This window comes from Mya arenaria, chromosome 4, assembly GCF_026914265.1.
Source record: "Mya arenaria isolate MELC-2E11 chromosome 4, ASM2691426v1".
Lineage (NCBI taxonomy): Eukaryota > Metazoa > Mollusca > Bivalvia > Myida > Myidae > Mya > Mya arenaria.
Genome location: NC_069125.1, coordinates 37,067,857 through 37,084,933, shown reverse-complemented (window position 1 = coordinate 37,084,933; position 17,077 = coordinate 37,067,857). Strand labels below are relative to the sequence as shown.

Below are 17,077 nucleotides of genomic sequence, written 5' to 3'. Positions count from 1 at the left end.
AAACACTCAGTAATTTTAATCAAATTTATTCTCGAGCATTTTTTGTTTTGACCCTTCTCCTTATGTCTGATGGGACGAACATTGTTAGTTTTCTTCAAATTTAACTTAAAAAAGTAGAATATCTTCACTAAGTTGATTTTTGTGTCGCCTGAAAAGACGACATATAGGGGTTACTTTTGTCGGCGGCGGCGGCGTCCGCGTCCGATTTTCGCTTGTCTGGGGTATATCTCCTAAACCATTAGTGGTATCAACTTGAAACTTCATATGTACATAGATCTAATTGAGGGCAAGTGCAGTCCACAAGAACTGACACTCTTGCTTCCATATTTTTAGAGTTTTGCCCTTTGTTATTTTTCATGCTTAAAGTTTTGTCCGGGGCATATCTTGTAGAATATAAGGGGTATCAACTTGAAACTTCATAGCTAGACAGATCTCATTGAGGGCAAGTGCAGTGCACAATAACAGTAACTCTTACTTTCTTAGTTTTAAAGTTATTGCCCTTTGTTAATTTTCATGCTTAAAGTTTTGTCCGGGGCATATCTTGAAGAATATAAGAGGTATCAACTTGAAACTTCATAGCTAGATATATCTCATTGAGGGTAAGTGCAGTGCACAAGAACCGTTACTATTGCTGCCATATATTTAGAGTTATTGCCCTTTGTTAATTTTCTTGCTTAGGTTTTGTCCGTTGCATATCTCGTAAACTATAGGAGGTTTCAACCTGAAACTTATTCCGTAGATATATCTGATTGAGGGTTCAAATGCCACCTACACTTGAAAGTTAAATGGCAACATCATTGTCTATAAATGAATAAAATGCCAATCTAACAGCTATAATGTCGACAGTAAATAATTCGTCAGGCGACACATCCGACTCGCGGAGTTCTAGTTTTACTAGGACGCTTTATGAATACTGCCCTGGAGGCACATTTTATTAAAAGGTCTTTGTTGAAACTTCATAAATCTTGTGTCCGTAGAAACGTCACAGATGGCACAAGTTATTTTCTGTCATTTCCGCAACTTGTTCATCAACTTTAATACTAGCCTAAGGTCAGATCATACTTTAATTTCACTTTATGACTAAGATTGGTCAAAATCTTTATTGAAATGGGTCTTAAGATCATTTTGCATGTTGCAATTTTTTGAAATGATTTTCTTTAATTCTGCAACAAATGTTATTCATGTGCGGCATTTGTCCTTATCACTAGTTGCGCCCCTGGGGTCCGGTTCATTGAAGGATCTATGTTGACTGTAGTCTGCAGTTGAAATAATCTTAGTGTTATATTTTTCATAGTTCTGCTACATATTTGTGTGATTAAACTTCAGCTGGTATTACAAATGAACTGATGATGCAACAAGTTGTGGAAAATACCCATCTTGTTGCAGTTTGTGACATTAATACATGTTTGATAGGATTTAGGTTACAACTAAGATACTTTAATAAAACGTTAGCCAGCTTTGTATGGACTTACTAACGTTGTTTCTTTTTCTGTTGGTTATACCCCCACCATGTAGTGGTGTGGGCTATATAAGAATCACCTTGTCCGTCTGTCCTTGGACATCGGGACAAGTCTACTTTTCTCCATGACTACATGTGTTTGAGGTATTGACTTCCAATTTCATACACATATATGTTGAGGAAAAGTGCTGTACAATATAAACACTACTTTGTGGATGGTAGTTTTAGAGTTATTGCCCTTTTATTATTTTTATACTTATTTTTTTGCTTTTCTCCACCGAGCAGTTTTGTCCGGAGCATAATTTGAAAAGTCTTTTGAGGTATTAACTTATTTCTTCATAAGCAGATAGATCTAATTTAAGAGAAGTGAAGTGCAGAATAACCATAACTCTATGTGCAATATGTTTTTAGTTATTGCTCTTTGTCGATTTGCGTACTTATTGTTTGTACCTTTCCTCTAACTTGAAAAAAGTATCTTGAGGTATTGACTTCAAACTTAATATACAGATAAATCTCATTGAAGAGAAGTGCAGTGTACAGGAACAATAACTCCTTGTTACACTATTATTTTTAACTTCCCTCCATAACTTTCTCCAAAACATTTTTTTAGGTACCGACTTCAACTGTACAAAAAAACAACTTAATTAAAAACTATGCTATGCATAACAAAATGAAAAAAGAACAGTTCATACATTATTTCCTTGATGTTATAGGCCTTATTTCTTTATTGTAGGACCATTAACGTAATTGATGCTTTCTAATGACATAGGGCATCATATGAGCATAAATCTCTCCCACTGATACTTCTTATTACAAGAAAAGTGGTGTACTGGAGATATTAATCACATCCAGTGATAGCTGTTGTTGAAGACTGCTCTTATCAAACGCAATCAATCTTATGACAAAAGAAATGAGGGTCATTAAGGCTCAGTAAGTTCATAAGTGGACCATTGATTGGAACTGATTTAGAAAGGGAAGTCTGCCAAATATTGATTAAGATGAAATAAAATTGTACTTTTGATTGAAACTGATTTAGAAAGGGAAGTCTGCCAAATATTGATTAAGATGAAATAAAGTTGTACTTTTGATTGGAACTGATTTAGAAATTGAAGTCTGCCAAATATTGATTAAGATGAATTAAAGTTGTACTTTTGATTGGAACTGATTTAGAAAGGGAAGTCTGCCAAATATTGATTAAGATGAAATAAAGTTGTACTTTTGATTGGAACTGATTTAGAAAGGGAAGTCTGCCAAATATTGATTAAGATGAAATAAAGTTGTACTTTTGATTGGAACTGATTAAGAAAGGGAAGTCTGCCAAATATTGATTAAGATGAAATAAAGTTGTACTTTTGATTGGAACTGATTTAGAAAGGGAAGTCTGCCAAATATTGATTAAGATGAAATAAAGTTGTACTTTTGATTGGAACTGATTTAGAAATTGAAGTCTGCCAAATATTGATTAAGATGAATTAAAGTTGTACTTTTGATTGGAACTGATTTAGAAAGGGAAGTCTGCCAAATATTGATTAAGATGAAATAAAGTTGTACTTTTGATTGGAACTGATTTAGAAAGGGAAGTCTGCCAAATATTGATTAAGATGAAATAAAGTTGTACTTTTGATTGGAACTGATTTAGAAAGGGAAGTCTGCCAGAGATTGAATTAAATGAAATATAGTTGTACTTTTAATTGAGACCGATTAAAGAGAGGAAGTCTGCCAAAGATTGATTAAAGTGAAATATAGTTGTACTTTTGATTGGAACTGATTTAGAAAGGGAAGTCTGCCAGAGATTGTACTAAATGAAATATAGTTGTAATTTTAATTGGGACCGATTAAAGAGAGGAAGTCTGCCAAAGATTGATTAAAGTGAAATACTGATTCAGAAAGGGAAGTCTGCCAGAGATTGTACTAAATGAAATATAGTTGTAATTTTAATTGGGACCGATTAAAGAGAGGAAGTCTGCCAAAGATTGATTAAAGTGAAATATAGTTGTACTTTTGATTGGAACTGATTTAGAAAGGGAAGTCTGCCAGAGATTGTATTAAATGAAATATAGTTGTAATTTTAATTGGGACCGATTAAAGAGAGGAAGTCTGCCAAAGATTGATTAAAGTGAAATGAAGTTGTACTTTTGATGGGTACCAATTAAAGAAGGGAAGTCTGCCAAAGATTGATTAAAGTGAAATATAGTTGTACTTTTGATTGGAACTCATTTAGAAAGGGAAGTCTGACAGAGATTGTATTAAATGAAATATAGTTGTAATTTTAATTGGGACCGATTAAAGAGAGGAAGTCTGCCAAAGATTGATTAAAGTGAAATGAAGTTGTACTTTTGATGGGTACCGATTAAAGAAGGGAAGTCTGCCAAAGATTGATTAAAGTGAAATGAAGTTGTACTTTTGATGGGTACCGATTAAAGAAGGGAAGTCTGCCAAAGATTGATTAAAGTGAAATGAAGTTGTACTTTTGATGGGTACCGATTAAAGAAGGGAAGTCTGCCAAAGATTGATTAAAGTAAAATATAATTGTTTTTTTTTGTTGAGGACAGGCAAATAGATAGAAGTCTGCCAAATATTGATTAAAATCTGTGACATTTAACTTTGAACTCGACAGCATGGTTTTTGGTTTGAAGGGTGTGTTGTGAGATATAATGTTGTGCATGCAAGATGGCATTAACTTACTTGTACTACCGCTGTAGTAACAGCCTTAGTTTAGCTTGGTTAGTTTCCTGGTAGAAGCAGTCAAAAGGTTTTTTTAGCATTGATATTGTACATGTTAGTGTGTCTATAAGGAGAAACCTTTGAATTGAATATTATTGAAAACCCATTATGAAAAACTTCTTTGTAAATTTCTTTGAGTATTTACTAGGTTTCATGTGCTGTAGGAAAACAATCCCTCTATATAAATGAATAATATAAAACTGATCAAGAAACTTTACCTTCAATGTCAGGAAATTAATAATCTTTTTTGCAATCTCCACTCGTAGACAATGTACCCCTGTAGACTGCTTTGCTTCTCATTTTGCTAGCTTGGTGCATTCAGAATTATAAAAAATAAAACGCATCATTCCAATTTTGATTTTTCCATCATCATTCAGGAAATACAATTCAGGAAATACCATTTAGGATAATTGCTTAGAAGTATTGTTAAGATTGAGAAATATTTGATTTTAATGAATTTGCTATTTTACTACAGTGAAACTGCGTTCCCTCAAACAAGCAGTCGTTCGAGAACCGGCGTTCCCTCGAGGTCGAAGCTTGGTCCCGAACTTTTTTCCTTCTATTTTCATATAAAATAGACCCACGCTGCATCGAAACCTAATTATGCCGAGCAGTCGAGCAATATCCTCGGACCCAAGTACACAAATCGTGCACAAAACCTTATGGCTCCCTCGAGGACATAATTTCACACATTTTCCCGAACGCGTGTTCCAAAATAAACAAACAATTGCTGTTTAAAAGGTGTTTAAATTTTCGCAAGTTGTAAAAATTGCAATGACAGTTGAAAGGCAATTTGATAAGTGTGAAAAACCGTTTTTCACTGTTAATGCATGGCCAATATTAGTTGATATGGGCATTTGAGATGATAATTATGAGAAGTTAATGACTAAAAGTTAACGCTTAAGATGTGGTCAGAAGGTTCTTTGAATTCACTGCCGATGCTGACCGTGATCTTCTGACGCTCTGTACGCTGTCACGTCACATTACGATTGAACAGTTTCGCGAAACCGACAAGATGCGCCAATCAACAATCCTTGATTTTGCGAAACTTAAATCTGACTAATGCCACAACATGTACTGTCATTCAAATGTTGCTTGTTACGAAAATGTGCTTTTTTGTTAAAATAAACATTTCTGTTTATTAATGTATTGTTTATTCTTTTGCGTTTTACATTTAGTTTACGTCAACCTTTGAACATATTAGCGATTTCCACAACGCAACACATAATCGGTGTCTTTATAGTAAACAGTCTGTTTGACGACTTCAAACTTAAAATACACTCAAAGATATTTCATATCAAACTGGAAAATTGAAAATCGGGTCGTTCGAAACCTCGGTTCCCTTGAGGTTTTGGCTCGGTCCCTGGCCACCTCGAGCGATCGCAGTTTCACTGTATCTAAAAACATATATTCTACCAGAAGAAGTCATCATCACAAGATACATTTGGTTTAAGACTGGTAGATGAACTAAATTGTTTTCTAGGTCAGTGTACAAAGGTCACTGTCAACAGTCTGGTATAAATAGGACCACGAAACTTATGTTATGTTGACCTTGATCAGTAGATGAACTATATTGTCTTCTAGGTCAATGGGTTAAAGGTCATTGTCAACAGTCTAGTGAACACAGGACCATGAAACTTGTGTGTTATGTTGATTTTGACCAGAAGATTACCATATTGTCTTCAAGGTCAATGGGTCAAAAGTCACTGTCTATATTCTGGTGAAAACAGGACCATGAAACTTGTTATGTTGACCTTGACCAGTAGATGAACCATATTGTCTTCTAAGTCAGTAGGTCAAAGGGCACTGTAACCAGTCTGTTGAAAATAGGACCATGAAACTTGTTATATTGACCTTGACCAGTAGATGAACCATATTGTCTTCTTGGTCAATGGAAGTCACTGTCATGAGTCTGTTAAAAATAGAACCATGAAATTTGTGTTGACTTTGACCAGTAGATGAACCATATTGTCTTCTAGGTCCTTGGGTCAAAGGTCACTGTCAACAGTCTGGTGCAAACAAGACCATGAAACTTGTGTCATGTTAACCTTGACCAGTTGATGACACATATTATTTGTTATGGGGTGGTAAGTAGAGTAAAAGACAAGGTCACCTTCAACAGCCTTATGAAAGACACATTAATATTCAGTCTTCCTAATCATCAGTTTCTGACAAAAGTAAATGCAGGGGGATTGTTTGGCAAACATTTCTTTTTAGACTTTAAAATGTTTTTTGCTCTGATATGTATTTCCTCAATTACTAATATTAGAATTAGAAGACAATTTAGAAGTTTGGGTATGGCTATTTCTCCATCTCATTTTGTATTCTGTTGTTGTAGTGTGGGTGTTGTTGTAGTTGTTGTTGTATACACTCTCCCACAAGTCCCTTTCCTCTCTGCCAGGTTCCCCCGACTCCCTGGAACAGTTTGGGGATCCTGCCCTCGCCGAGCTCTTCACGCTCTGTGCACATTGAACCTGTACACTCGCGGTAAGGACATTTATAATTTTGGGGGGCATCACAACATTTCAGGGTTGGTTGAATTTAAGGACTGTTTGCATCTTTTATTTGCCGAATGCACAATCAATGTTTTGCTCCATCTGGGGGGTGGGGGGGGGGGAATGTTGGGGCAGCAGGCAAACCCAGGGGATGTACATAATCTGCAAATGTTTTTTGTCTAAATCTCACCAAATTTCAATGGAATTTTGTCAGACCAAGCCCCAATTTCTCGAAGTCTTATAAGAGGATTAAGCTTATCTCACTATCATGTAAATTGTAAAATTTAATCCTTTAAGAAGTTTTAGACTTAAGCTAGGAATTATCTTCATGATAATCCCAATATTTATTTTTTCATTTATCACCATCAAGTTAAGAGTACTGGTATGTATTATGGCTAATTAAAATAAACTTCTTAAGCCTCTGAAACTTAATAAGTTTCGAAAAATTTAGGATGGGGGCCTGGGGTGCTCCAGGCATCAAAGATTCATGAAATAATAATCAAGTGGGAGTCTGTTTCTCAGGTGGCGGTCTCACTGGGCCTGTCAAACTGCACACGTCTGATATCACACACTGTCTAACGTGTCCCCTTCATGTCCACTGCCACCACAGTGGGGCAAAACGTTGATAGGTACAGATATACTTGACTCCTTGTAAGAACATTGACTAGACTTTGATATTCAGTAATAATTATTGATTCTAATTTCCATGTGTTTTCAAGAGTCCGCAGAAAGGATTTTTAAAAAAAAATGGGTTTTATGTTACATTATTTTTTTTTAAAAACTGGGATTATCATAATGAAATTCTGGATTAACCCTGAAATTGTTCAATTTCAGATTATCATACTTTTTTCTAGTCTGCTTTTTGCTAGCCAAACGTTGTTGAAGATTGGCTATTTTTAGCACTAATTTTACTAGGCTACAAGTCATTTCAAGATTGGAAAAAGTTTTGCTGTGTTTTTTAAAAAAACAAACCACTAAAAACGACCTGAACAATTCATTCTGTATCTATAGTCCCAAACAAGATAACATGAAACAAGGGAATAGTTGTTCTGTCACCATGCAAGCCCTTGTTATCTTAACAGATTTTCCAAAATTAATTTTTCCGCTTTAGACTAATCAGATGAGTGTTTGTAAGGACAGGGATGTGATTTGTCTGGGGATGCACAGATGTCAGCCCCAGGGACCCCCCCCAAAAAAAAAAAAAAAAAATAAATAAAAAAAAAAAATTTAAAAGTTGATGATAAATTTAATTAAAAACAATGTTTTCTTTTAATTGATTAAAAAGAAATTGACTAGTTGCTTTTGGTTGTTACTGATTTGTTGTTAGTATTAACACTTTAGTTTGCTTCTAATTTGAAGTCAGGAGACCGTTTAAAAAAGCTTCCCAAAAGCCAGTTTTGCTTCTGAGATGGGGTGCTTCACCCCTATTGACCCACATTTGGGGCCTAAAGCTGCCCCTAAACACCTAGGCCAAAGTGGTTTCAGTCCTTCAGCTGCAAGGTCAATCACATCCCTGAAATACTAAATGATCCTAGACAGACTGTAACTTGTGTATAATGGTATACATAATCAATTATGTTTCTGTACTGCTAAATGAACAAGTAGCATACCAGCTTACCAGTATAATGCATTAAAGCTCCTAGCATTAATTGGAACACTTTCCAGAGAGCTTGAATGTTGCTGTTTTCAGAATTATCAGAAAATGGATCATTGAATGATTGCTCCCATAATATGATAGTTTAAAATGCCATGAAAAAAACTGCTGTTTTTGCCCAGGGGTTCAATCAACTAATTAGAAACTAGGCCCCCATAGTAGTGAACTCTGGTTTCAAAACACTTTTCAATTTAAATGTCCACATTGTGCTAGTTTCATATAAAACCATCTGGGTTTTTTCTTTGTCACCACCATCAAGAACATAACTCTTGGTTTCCTTTTCACACTTGATGAAATGAGTTAGAATTAAAACCAATTTCCAGATGAATGATCTCAGTATGGTGTTATGGATTCTTAGTAAAGTGGGGATATTCTGCTATTTCTAAATAAATGGGATGTGATCTTGTTTCAGTTATGTGATAGGTTGTTTTGAACATTTGGAAATACTTTGTTTTGAACATTTTCTAATTGTGGCATTTTTACATTGCCAGTATGGCAGATATAAAGAGATTATGTCAGGCAGTGGTGTCAGCGGCAGAACTCTTTCGTGTCCGCTTTTTAACTTAAGCTTTTCTTATCGAGTCTTCACAAAACTTGGCAACAATGTGTATTGCCATAATATATTGGTTTGATGAAGAGTCTGATCACAGTATTTATTCTAGAGCTATGACTCATGATTTTTCAACATTTTACTGAAGTTGCTATGTCTTTTCTCATTCTTAAGCATTCTTTTCAAATCTGACCAAACATAGTCACAATGTTTATAGGCATTATAATAAATATCTCAACTTTGGATCCTTGATGTATTAATTTCTTCTTTGAAATGATAAAATGTTGTGGAAATAATAGCATAACCTCTTTCGATGAAAAAAGCCAGATTCAAAATTCCCATCATGAGAGTTAGGGTCATTGAATTGTCAAATCCACTTTGTCCTCTTTCAAACTTGAGCATACAATTTATATTAAACCTCGTGAACATTTTATTGGCATAATACCTCAACCATTTTGGATCATCAGCCTGTTTGTTTTTTCATCAGTCTGATGTAGGAGTTCTATCCAAATTCATTTTTACTCTCTTATTTGGGCATTTCTTATCCAATACTTGGCTAAATTAATAGCCACATTGTGCTATAAACTCTAAAAAACTTTCAAATTTGAATTCAACTGGTAAGCTTCATTACTCAGTAATTTCTTATCCAATCACTACCAAACTTAATAGCAATGTTTATCAGCATAATAGAACACACACGTTTATTGCAACATTCACTTTGTAGTTATGGCCCTTGAAATTTCATTATAATTTTCCTTTCCAAAAAGAGGGCTCTCCAGCAGGGGACATTTTTCAATTGGTGGAATTCTAGTTACTCAATTCAAAAGAGATTTGCATCAACATCTTTTTTTTTCTTGTTTTCTTCTGGTGAAATGTGTACACATCTGCATTTGTTTGTTACACTACGTACATGTCGCCCTGCAAATCTTACCTTAAAGAGAGGAAAGGGATTCTGTGTTGTATGAACTATTTCTATTTCCTCATGTTAGCATAACTACAGCTTTTAGAATAGTAAAACATTTCCTGGTACAGTATAACCACTACCTTAACATTTGTACTTACTTGTTATCAAAGTTTGGTTATTTTTTCAGTAATCATAATTAATATGTTTTGATACCGTCAAATAGTTGCATGATATTTTTGCATGTTCTCACATAAACAAAAATAATTACACTTACCATTCAATTTTCGCCTTAAGAAAAATTCTGATATACAAGTATCCTCTAAATGCTAGATAATGTTGCTTCATTCAGTATCAACCAGCTCATATTTGCTATTGTCAATGTACTCTTTCCATTGTTGCTTTGTTCCCTGAAACATGTTGTTGGTGTGATGATTTTTGTTATTATTTGGTCATTTCAATTGGTATCTTTCCTGTTTATTTCAGGCATTGGATTCGGAGGTCTATGGAGGTTTGCAGGAATATTTGCCAAGGTAAGTAGTGCTTCATGTAAGCTCTGAGGGATAAGAATCTTCCAAAGATAGAAAATATCCCATATTTTTTTATAACTGATACAGATGTGTTTTAATGCGATCTTAAAGGGACTCATTCACGTGTTATAGGCTCAGACATAAAAAAAAGGTAAAAAAAATGCTTTTTGCATTGATAAAACAACTACAATATTTCAAATTAGCTCTTCTTCTTGGGAAATATGACAGAAGATGCTCTATTATGCTGAAAAGTGATAGTAACGCTTTTGAAAATTTACAAATTTACGCTTAGGTTTACTAAATTCTGTTCAATTGAGTATCTGGCAGGTGCTGTTTAGTCTTTGTTCATAATAGTAAGTAAAATAACTTAATTTCAACAATTTCCAAAAAAGTTTGTTGCCAACATTAAACTTGTGGATGGGTCCCTTTAAGCTCTGATTAAAAACCTGTTGTAAAGCTCAGCAAGTTTTCTTTTTTCAGCTGTTCCCACCCCTTATTCATACAAGACAAAAACTTGTAGCATTATAAGAAAGAAACTTAAAATAACACCCACTTGTTTTGACGAAGCAAAATATCTCTATTTTGTGTGATATGTCAAAATATTTATGCAGGCTTTCAAGCAGGCACTTTTTTCCGCCTTGAGCCCACTTAGCTTAAACTTATTTATTTTACAATGATTGTGAAACAAATAATTACAAGATCATATAAATCTTTGTTGGCACCCAAAAATGTGGTCTTGTGTTGTGGGGGAAGCCAGATAATGCGGAGGAAAACAACTATGTGAAAGTAGTTTGAGAGATAACGATCTGTTCTAAAATGCCCAGAATGCTAGAAATTAAGTGCTCAAATTAAAAGCAACCCAGGGGGTCAAGCCCGAAAAGTCCCCTATCTTCCCAGTAATTCAGATTTTGTTAAGTGAAACAAAACCTTATTTAGAATCATCCATAACAAATAATTTAAAAAATGAAGTTTTAGTACTATCTCGGCTTTTTGCCCTTAAAATCAGTGGCGAATCTATCAATAAATAAAACCAGAATAATTAAAACACTGATAATATATATATATGATGTGAATGTATACAAGTATGAATGATGGGCTGAAATGTATCAAGGTTTTTATACGTGTCCTGTCAATACATCATTGAAATAGCAGTTTTGAGGGGGTTTGATAGTTGTGCCCCCCTTGTTATGAATTCCTGGATCTACTACTCAAATTCCCTATTTTTCCCCACTTTACTAATAATAATTGCACCAACTATTAATAATAATTGCGCCAGTTCTACCTCTTTTATTATGGGCCACTTGGAAGCCTGCTTTTGATGAAAGTTGTTTTTTCATATTTATCATACTTAGATAATATAGACGTTAATGTTTGTTTCAGGGTAAGATCATAATATATTTCACCAGGCAAGCACCAAAAGTTATATTTACTTTTGGTGTTAACAAGGTGAAATACATTGTGATCTTTCACTAATACAAACAATTTTTCTTTTTATTATACGCTTAAAAATAATATAAATGACATTTAGTTGAAGTTTAACAGAAAAGTGCACAAAATTGTATGCAAAAGCAATGTTATTACAGAAATGTTATTGTTAGAATTGTGTCCAATCCCTGTGCACTTGATGTCTGATTTGAGAGGTGCAAGTGCGATCAAATATCATTTTTATTTTACTGAAATATTTTTCATATCTGTAAAACAACGGAAAGCATATAAACAGTTATTTTGTTTGATTTTTATAATTTGTCTTGCTTTTTTGCATGTGTTTGAAATAGTTTGAAAAACAATAACGCTTGCTTGCGCAGAATAATGACAATTACACTTGCTTAGAAGGGTCACAAAGTAATAACAATGACACTTTCTTGCATTGCAGGGGGCGCAGAGTAACGACACAGCAGAGCTGTTTGTCAACTGTCTTGAGGCGATGATGGTCGAAACATGTCTCCCTGGTGACGACCTTGACATTTTAAACCCCTATCCCAGCAGTCTCGGCATCTCATCAAACTTGAATCTCTCGAGCTCAATGTCGAGCTTAAGTCTGAGCGTGAGCTCCATGCACTCGCCCACGGACAAGGATACAGACAAAAATGGCGCTGCAGGAAACGGAGGCCGTATCCGACACGGGTCAGCCAATAACGTTGCCAGTAAAAACCGTGCTGGGAGTTTTAAGAGAAAGGATAGTAAAAAGAAGATTGATAGTCTCGATTAATTGGATGAAGACTGTTTGAAGGCCTCTATTTAAAGCGTTGATGATAGTTGTTTAAGAATGATGATTTCTTTGTATTTTACTGTATAAGATTTTTTCTGACATTTTCAGTTCAATTTTGTCCAAAAAAAAAAGGAATTATATTAAAGTCGTGTTATTGGAGAAAAATAGAAAATTAAAAGTAAATGCGACAAATCTTTGATGTCTGTGATTAATTATTGGCTTGTTCATTATTTATGAAAATTGTAAACAATAATTGAACTGTACAAACATTTCCACAAAGAGATACAGAATATTGTTTCAATTTTTTTTATGAAAATTCAAGTTTGATGAAATTTCATCAAGCAATTATTTTGGAAGATTTATATTTAGACAGAAAGGAAATCATAAATGATTATTATAAAATGGTTAGAGAAAATAGCTGCATTTGTGCCAAAATGGCAGATTAAAATTGAAAAAATATGTATTCTGATAAAGGTTGAAATATTGACATGAATGTTAGATCATAAATGATAGATCAGTTATGTATATTCAGACTTCAGTGAAGTAAGCATCATGTTTTATGTGCTATAGTACTTTGCATTTAATCATACATTAAAGAGAAACCTCATTCAATGATGCGTGTATACCATGTACTTTGACCTGTCGAGGTGGACTTGTAGTTGTATAGTCTGAAAACTATTGTCTGCAACTGGCTAGGTATTGTTTGAGCATTAGTACGATACGGTTTTGTTTATTGTTGGTAATTAAGGAATATTTGTTGAGTGCTTCAGACAGTGTTTTTTTTATGGGGGATGGGGGAGGGAGGGGGAAGAACTTCTGATGCTATCCTTTTTAGGGTAATTGGTAGAAACTGTTGACTGCACCTGGCCGGTAGAAACTGTTGACTGCAGCTGGCAGGAAGAACCTGTTGACTGCACCTTGAAGAATATAAGTATAAGGAGCCCGAAGGGATGTATTCCACTATTGATGGAATACTTAATATTTAGCTATAGAATTGAGGCTGTCTAACAGCTAATTTTACTGATTATGTCAGGTCAAAGTTGTGTGGTTTCAACTTTTTTATCATACATGTGTTCATTTGTTTGGTATCAATGTAACAGTAACTGCATTCGATATCTGTTGTTGTTATTTTATTATTACTATCATTATAGATATTAGAACATAATTTTCTAGTCCCATTTTTGATTATTTGTATATATTGGTTTACTTAAGATTTTATTTAATATGTCTTTTTTTTTTTAAGTATTTATATTTGAGATAAGTTTATTTCTTATTTCTTTTTGTATCATGACAAACCCCTTCAATTCAATTTAATTCAATATGAAAATTCTCAAAAGTAACAGAAAATGTAGTATATTAAAACAGTTTTCAAAAAAGCTCGGAATGACTTGTTTCAATACTTGTTTCATTAAATGGAAGAATTTTAATCCTTGTCTGTATATAAATTAAACAAAGTACAACAATTTGTTACAAAACTAAAAAATACATCATACCTTTATTAGCTGGATATGATAATTTTGCCAAATTTGAACTAATAATAATAAATATGAACTACAAAGATAGATTGGTTTTAGTTGAAAGAACACCTGCCTAATGAAAATCAATGTCAATTTTACGAATTTTTTTTATAATCTTGGGCATTACAAAAAAATGTGTTTGATTCAAGTCTTCTTTGTTTGCACCGGTCCCTAATTTCATTATTGCCAGGAAGCAAATATTAATGTATCTGACTGTTCTTATTTTTTCTACCTCCTTGGGATGAATTTTTGTTAATTTCTTTCACAAAAGGGAAGCATAAGTTTACGCATACAGAACTGTTTTCAGTGTGAAAACAGAATTATGACACAACTAAATAAAATAGAAAACAACAGAACCTATTCCTTTATATTTTGGCTATTAAAATAAAAAAATAACAACTTTTTCTGCCGTAACTAAGTGTGAAATAAGTATATTTTGATAGCAATTCACAAACGATCTTTCCAAAATATAAATTTTAATACTATTTTTAGCAGTGCAAGCAAATGAGTTCTACGTAACCTTAAAAAAAGAAGCACTCCAAACTGTTTTTCTTTCACCCATTACTGATGTTGTTTCTATATTTGTTGTCGGCAGCTTATATAAATGTAAGTTATGTGGAATAGTGTGGCCAACTCATTTTACCATTTAGTACTTTTGCATGTATTAGTGGAAACAGTTTTTTTCTTTATTTCTTTAATAATTTAATACATCATACTATCATTTACAAGCAATTTGTTAAAATACCAGACAAATGCTGTCATATAAGATACTAGACAAATACTGTCATTTACATGCAAATTGTGGAAATACTAGACAAATGCTGTCATCTACAAGCAAATAATGTCGTATTCAAGTAAATTATGAAAAAACTTGACAAATACTGTCTTTTTTTACCAAATTGCTGAAATACTAGACAAATGCTTTCATCTAATGTTGTCATTTACAAGAAAACATTGTCATTTACAAGTAAATTGTGAAAATTCTTGACAAATACTGTCACTTACATAAAAATAGTGTCATTTACGAGCAAATTGTGGAAATGCTAGACAAATACTGTCACTTACATAAAAAAAGTGTCATTTACGAGCAAATTGTGGAAATACTAGACAAGAATAATAATGTACCAAATTCATTAAAAAATACTTCAGTGTTTACACTCATGTCTCTGCCACTTGGATCCCAGAAACGATTTCGATTTAATGAAAATGACTACCTTTAAGTCATTAATTCTTTTTAAATGACATTTTAATAAGCTTCCAGAATACCTAGAACCTGTATTCAAGTCATTTATGATGAAATTATTCTTGGATGTTGCTGTATTTCAAAATGCTTTTCAATTGGATTTTTTTATATTAAAAAATTATTATTATGCTCTTTAAAAAGAACATCTCGTAGTATGACATTTATGAAGACATTTATTATGCATTTTAACAACTATAAAGCAACTGTTTGTTTACTCTCCCGAATAGCCCCATTTGTTATGAATCTCTTAAATAATATGAAATCTACCTCTTCATTAAAAACATTGTTCAGCTTTAGTCATTTGGCTCATTTTTGTAGTAGAGCTTCTGTTATTTTTCACATTTTGATTTCAAATCATGTTCACATAATGTATTTGTTATGCTCTCTGTATCATTGCTAATTATATCTTTTCTGAACCTGAATGCAGATTGTCATGTTTATAGAATACAACACAGTTAACAAAGAAAACAAATGAGGCACTTACAGAACCCCATGTGGAGTTATTTTATTTTTTGATGCCTCAAGACCCCATATCGTTTGATGTCATTTGAAAAGGATGGCGGAGAAAAAATGTGTTAAAACATATACAGAACAAATTGTACAAACAATCTTGATAGATTGCCAAATAGGTAATTTCATGTCCAATTTCAATTGAAGTAAAGACTAAAAAGCACAAACTGCAGTACCTTTATCTGCATCGTGTGTTTTGTCATGTATGCTACATATAAGTTATCAGCAAGCAATCATACCCCTTTCAGATTAAATCAAAATTATATGGGGTCAGTTTGCATACATTTTAGACATTTTTACAAATGGCTCAATCAGATATCTGAACATTAACATGGAAACCAGGCCCCAATTTGTCCAAAATTCTTAGTTTTACACGCTCAAGTAACTTTTTTCAATTAGCCCAAATTTATGCTTAATTTGACTTTGATAAATGATATATGGTTTATTGTGACTTTCATCAAGATAATTCATATTTAAAAACTTTAAGAAAAGTAATATCATGCAAAATATAGAAAAAGTAAAATAGTGAGCTTAGCATTATCCTGTTATAAGGGACTTTAGAAGTTTCAATTTACTAAAAAAAGATAAAAATATTAAAAAATGTATAAAATCATTATAAATGACCCAGGGTAACTATTGATTGTAAGCTTCAAATTTTAAGTGTAATAGTAGAAGTATAAAAACCCCGGGAGGAATAAAACCTTGGCAAATAGCTCATGTTCATCTGCTGAAACAGATGTAAACGGATAACTATTATAATTACTTCTCGGAAAATGTCTGGCTACACTGAGCATAAGTCCCATTTTGTCCACATCTCCACCACAGTCTTATTCAACTTTCAACTATGTTCAATATTTAACAAGTATTTGGAATTTAAACATATAGTGTAACCTGGAGCAACAACACTAGAACTGTCAATGTATGTTTAACATGAAGCTTGCCACAAGCTGTGAATCATACATGGTGCACATTTAAAACTTGTTGCATTTATATGTTGTAATGATCATTTATTATTGTTTTACAGTTTGTGCTATTATTGTGATCGATCTAAAAGTATTAAAAAAGAAAACCAATACTTATTTTTTGCTCTCTCCTATTGTTTAGATGGATCTGTATAAAAAATTGGATTAGCCCCAAATACCATAGACAAATCTATTTCTGATCAAAATCTGAAAAAAAGCTCAGGCCAAGTACCAAAACTATTCTTAGGTCAAAGGTCAAGGTAGTAGGGAATTTGGCCTGAAACTCAGTTTCCGATCAATAAGTGAAGAATACTGGGGCCCAG

At 33.3% G+C, this 17,077-nt stretch overlaps 1 protein-coding gene across 6 annotated transcripts in view; it reads left to right on the top strand.

The window, feature by feature from the left end:
- The window catches only part of LOC128231230 (neurofibromin-like), a 108,123-nt gene extending 91,258 nt beyond the window's left edge, over positions 1-16,865 (top strand). For 5 of the 6 annotated variants that reach the window (XM_052943765.1, XM_052943766.1, XM_052943764.1 and 2 more), the window contains 2 exons: positions 10,270-10,316; positions 12,187-16,865. In XM_052943765.1, coding sequence (XP_052799725.1) covers positions 10,270-10,316; positions 12,187-12,522 — 383 coding nt within the window. In that variant the 3' untranslated portion in view covers positions 12,523-16,865. Of the gene's footprint in view, positions 1-6,584; positions 6,671-10,269; positions 10,317-12,186 lie in introns of all 6 variants that reach the window. The other variant, XR_008260320.1, reaches the window with a different exon arrangement.
- Positions 16,866-17,077: the final 212 nt, after the last annotated feature.